The sequence below is a fragment of the Vicugna pacos genome, chromosome X (genome assembly GCF_048564905.1).
Source record: "Vicugna pacos chromosome X, VicPac4, whole genome shotgun sequence".
NCBI classification, from domain to species: Eukaryota; Metazoa; Chordata; class Mammalia; order Artiodactyla; family Camelidae; genus Vicugna; species Vicugna pacos.
Genome location: NC_133023.1, coordinates 94,464,055 through 94,469,500, shown reverse-complemented (window position 1 = coordinate 94,469,500; position 5,446 = coordinate 94,464,055). Strand labels below are relative to the sequence as shown.

Sequence of the window (5,446 nt, the reverse complement as noted above, 5' to 3'; positions counted from 1 at the left end):
GTCATTCTGCTGGTCATTTTACTCTAATCCAGTAAGACTGGTATCCTTCTAAAAAGAGGAAATTAAGACACAGAGGTGGATATGCATAAAGGGAAGATGATGTGAAGAGACACAAGGAGAAGATGGCCATCTCCAAGCCAAGGAGAGAGGCCTAGAAGATCCTTCTCTCATAGCCTTAGAAGGAACCAACCTTGCCGACACCTTGATTTTCAACTTCTAGTCTCTAGAGCTCTGAGATAATTGCTGTTGTTTCTTTTGGCAGCCCAGGCAAACTATTACAGAACAATACTTGTAATTTTTCTTTGTAGAAAAAAGGTATTTCTTGGGGTTGTAAATCTACCTGAATTATGAAAATGCCTGAATAAAATTCCTCTGTAACTTACAGTCAAATATCTATCAATAAACTCCCAGGTTAGAAGGTGAATTATCTTCCAGATAACAGAGACATGATACTACTCCACAATGTAGTGCCAGCCTCACTGCAGGTGTTGTCCTTTCCAAGAACATGAACCATCTCGACTGACAAAGCCTTTACAACCCAAGTGGTTGCCTAATGCCCTTCTCCCCCAGCACCTGGAGTGTCCCCAGGAAGGAATAATGAGGGCAGATTCTTTTGAATGACATCATCAGAAATTCCTCCAGGTTTCTGCAGGATGGAGAGTTTCCCCTAATTTCTGCATATGGGGCATTGCACAGGGAATCATTTATTATCAAAAACCTTTAAAAGTTCTTTGCTTTTCTGCCTGGTAGATCCTGTATTCCTCTTCCTTTTCTCACTCTACTACTCAAGGATGGTTTCTGATTCAGACTAGAGTAGGAAATGAGGGAGAAAGAACAAATGACACCTGCAAGAGGTGAGACTGTAAACTTATGAGAAAGAGCCTCCCTTTTCCCTTACAAATGTCATTCCCCTGTATCAGTATGGAAACTTGCTAAGATGTTCACGATTAATTCTTGCAAAATATTGCCTCTCCCCAAGACATCTACATCACAAAAAAAGGACTCAGGAGAACACAACTAATGCAGACCAAGGAACAGTCCCCAACAGAACCATTGTGGCAAGAGGAGGAACACTGCAGGGCATTTTGGTTGAGGGAGGTAGGGCGTTACAAGCACTGTTCAAAGGATACCCGGGAGTCCCTGCCCATTCCACCTGCCTCGAGAGCCGGGCAGACACAGATTGGAGGGAATACGCTGGATCTACTCCATAAAGTAAACTGCTTCCAAATAGCTCTCAAACCACTTCAGCAGAATCTATGTTTATAACCAAACAGTGAATATGCTTAACACAACCATCTTTCAACCCACCCAGGAAGGCTGACTGCCAGCACCTTGAACTGGAGCCTCATAATTAGCTGCTTTCAGTTGTTTTAAGAATCCTGCAAACCATTACAACTTCGTTCTATTAAGTAACACAAATATTCCCTCTGATTTCAAGAAGACTTTGACCTATTACCAGCCAAGAGCAAGTGAATGATGTTTCCACCATTTCTGGTAATAAAAACAGTATGACACAAAATGAGGATAATGTACCTCCAGCTCCACGAACAGCCCTACAAACCAGTGCACACGATGGCAAAAGTTTACCTGCTCAAGTGGAGAGAGAGAGGAAATAAGGTGAAAAACCACTGTTGTGATTGATTCTTCTTTGCCCTGTTCTGGAAAAATCACCCAAATTAGATAAATGCGGCAGAGTTGACTGAGTGTTGTCCTATAAGCCCAACTTTTCTCTGACTCTACAGGGAAATGTAACTTTCCCAGAGACAGAGGAAGTAGCAGAGGCTTTTTGCAGCACTGCTGACTTAATGGATTAGCATGAAGAGAAACGGTAGGAGGAACGTTTTTTCGCTTTTCTGCCCATTAGAGAAAGTCATACTTTTATTGCCCCGCAGGCTACCAAGCAGGTCTGTACCTGGACTGACAACAGCAGTTCTGCACTCCCTTCTCCTCCACTTAACAACCAAGGTGCTATAAAGGTGAACGCTTTCTCTCAACCACCTGTCATGGTGCTGGTTCTCTGAATAATGGATTAGATGAAACCTTGCCAGGTGTTCACCAACAAATGTGTGGGATTCACGATTTGTAAAGATTAGGTATTGTGCTTCCAAGCAGCTTTCTGGAAACGAGGAACTCTGTCCCCAAAGCCTCCTAAGCTGATTCCTCCTTACATCGCCTGGGCCAAGATGAGCTCAGGAGCCATTTCCCCAGGGGCACGGAACCCACTGGTTTGGAAGAGTCAGCATCCAGGACTGGATGGTCACCAGTGGGGCTCCACCACCAGCACCCTCACGGGGCTTTCTATTCTGTTCTCTAATGCGAGGCTCAACACCAGCCACAGCACGGCAGGGGACATACCTTCTGAGCAAGCCATGGACCCCATGTACTGGACCGGGGAGGGAGAGGTGCCATATTCACTGAGACTCAGTTTCTTTTTGAACAGCGTCTGACATTTATTGAAAATAAGGAAAAGACGTTTGTCCAGGTAGTGTAGAAGAGCTGGGCAGAGTGCAGGGGTCACCGTGTTGAACAAAGGCACACATCAGAGACACAGCTGCAAATTCAGAAGAGAACCGGATTCTGGGCGAAACTAACAGGTCCACAGGAGACAATGAGCGACTCGATTTGGCTGCCAGGCACCCTTGGGACCTGGCGGCCACCTGGCAGGAGCAGAGGATGTCTCTGGGAGTAGGGAGGCAATGGGTCCCGCTGAAGGCGAAGGGCTGGCCGGCCCCTCCAGGCTGGGTGGAGAGCTGCTGGAGTCAGTGTCCAGGGGCTGCGGCCAGCTCAGATACCTCCCGGGTGAGTCCGGACCGCCGAAGGCTGTAGTGTGTCGGCGGGACGCGGTGGACCGGGATGGCAGCGGCAGTGGCAGCGAAGGTCTCTGGGCACCTGGATGCGGGCCTGGCAGTCGGGCAGGGGGCGGGCGGCTGGCAGCGGCCGGGCCGTGGGTGGTCTGCCCCGTGTGTAACGGGAGCCCGGCTTGCAGCTGGAGCGCAGGACCGAGTCCAAGTGTGCATGGGAGGGGCCGGGCTGGCCGGAGAGGGCGGCGGCCGCCTCAGAGCCAGGCCCGGCGGCGGCAGCAGCGGCGGCAGCGGGAACCTGGAGCGCTATTCCTGGAACAAAGGCAAGCACTACGCGGGAGGGGACGCGAGCGCGGGGGAGATCGCGGCGACTCGAAGGTGAGGGAGGGAGGAGGCGCGGCGGGAGGACGCCCGTGGCCATCTGGGCGGCGGCGACTGGCGCAGCGGACCCTCCCCCGAGCACCCGCCCCCAGGCCCGAGGGGCTCCCGGCCTAGAAGTCCTCGTCCTCCACCCAGCCAAAGACCCGCTTCATCTCGGCCAGGAAGCCCCGGTAATCGTTGAGGAGGGGGCTCTGCTTCCTGATGTAGGGGATCACCCACTGCAGGGCCGGCCCGGTGAGGCGGGTGATGAGGAACGTCACCTTCAGGGCATCGTTGGAGAACAGGGTCTCGTCCACTAACATGTAGGCGCCCGTCTGCACGATGAACTCCGGGAGCCGGTCGGTGTCGCCGTCAAACGTCTCGGGGAAGGGAATGGGGTTCCTCCACCGACGCGCCTGGGGCCGGAGGGGCAGGGCCAGGAGGGCCTTGATCAGCTGCACTCGGCCGTCCATCGCTCCTGGCTCGCTTTGCTGGGCTCCGCGGGGCTCGGTGGAGGTCCGCGAGGAGGCGTGGCGGGAAGTGCGTGTGTGCGGAGGCGGGCGCGGGGTTCGTGCGGGCGGGGCCATGGGCGGTACCCGGCGCCGGCGTGGCTCCGCCCACAGGCTGGGCGTTCTCTAGTGCGCAGACGCGACATTGGGGCGGAGCTGGGGTCGTAGGACCGACGCGCAGGGAGGAGGCGTGGCTAATGGCCTGTGAAGGCGTGGTGTCCGAGTAGGAGGGGCGGGGCTGAGTGTTCTCTAGATGTGCCGAGGGTAAGGGGTGGGGACCTGGGGCGGAGCCTTGGACATTTGGCTTGCGTGGTGAGGCAGGGGCGAGCGGTGGGGACCAAGGGCGGTACTCGACACAATCTTATTTTAAGTATCAAATTGTTTCTATTTTCCTATTTTATCTTATTTTTTATTGAAATATAGTTGATGTATAATATTATGTACGTTGCAGATGTATACTATAGTGATTCCCAATTTTAAATGTTCTACTCCACTTATAGTTACTATAAAATATTATAAAATACTGTATTTCCTGTGTTGTACTATTCATTCTTGTAGTTTATTTTATACCTAATAATTTGTACCTCAATCTCCTACTCCTATATTGCCTCCCCTTCCCTCACCTCACTGGAAACCACAAGTTTGTTCTCTGTATCTGTAATTCTGCTTTTTTTGTTGTTATATTCACTACTTTGTTGTATTTTTTAGGCCCATGTACGTGATACCATACACTATTTGTCTTTCTCTGTCTACCTTATTTCACTTACCATGATACCCTCCAGTTCAATTCATGTTGCTGCAAATGGGAAAATTTCATTCTTTTTATGGTGAGTAGTATTCCATTGTATGTATATACCACATGTTCTTCATTCATCTGTTGATGGACACTTATGTCGTTGCCATATGTTGGCAGTTGTAAATAATGTTGCTATGGACATTGGGGTGCATATATCTTTTGGAATTAGTGATTTTTTTGTTTTGGGGTTTTGGGGTTTTTTTTGGATATACATCAAGGAGTAAAATTGTTGGGTCATATGGTAGTTCTAGTATTATTTTTTTGAGAAAGCTCCATACTGTTTTCCACAGTGGCTGCACCAATTTACATTTCCACCAACAGTGTATGGGGGTTTCCTTTTCTCCACATCCTCGCCAGCATTTGTTATTTGTGTTCCTTTTGATAAGAGCCATACTGACAGGTGTGAGATGATATCTCTATGTGGTTTTGATCTGCATTTCCCTGACAATTAGTGACAAAATAGTATAGACTTTTATGATTAATTTTTATACCAATGTCAAGAATAGGCAAAACTGAATGTGTATAGAATTCAGAATAGTGGTTATCTCAAGAGAGGTGGAATTAAATACTCTGCAAAGTTGCATGAAGGAACCTTATGATACACCAAAAATGTTTCCTGAAATGGCTCTACTATTCAGTATTCCCACTGGCAATGTATGAGAGATTAATTTGCTCTTCAAACTCAGTGGTACTTACTATTGTCAGGTTGTGTTTTGTGTTTGTTTGTTTGTTTTTGTTTTTACTTTAGCCATTCTAGTAGGTAGGAAGTGGTAACTCATCGTGGTTTTAGTTTGCAATCCCTAATTATTAATGATGTTGAACATCTTTTTTGTGTGCTTATATGCCATATATATCTTTTGTGAAATGTCTGTTCAAATATTTTGCCCATTTTTAATTGGGTTGTTTACCTTTTTTATTGTTGAGTTGTTCTCTTCTCTTATAAAGACATGTAATTTATATTTCGCCCCCCCCCCCCCGGC

The 5,446-nt window shown here is 48.4% G+C and overlaps 1 protein-coding gene across 1 annotated transcript; it reads right to left on the bottom strand.

The window, feature by feature from the left end:
* Positions 1–2,425: 2,425 nt before the first annotated feature.
* Positions 2,426–3,712, bottom strand: RTL8C (retrotransposon Gag like 8C). Its single transcript, XM_072956441.1, has one exon. It carries the CDS (start codon positions 3,632–3,634, stop codon positions 3,293–3,295), a length of 342 nt encoding a protein of 113 aa, XP_072812542.1. The 5' UTR covers positions 3,635–3,712; the 3' UTR covers positions 2,426–3,292.
* Between the last annotated feature and the right edge of the window lie 1,734 nt (positions 3,713–5,446).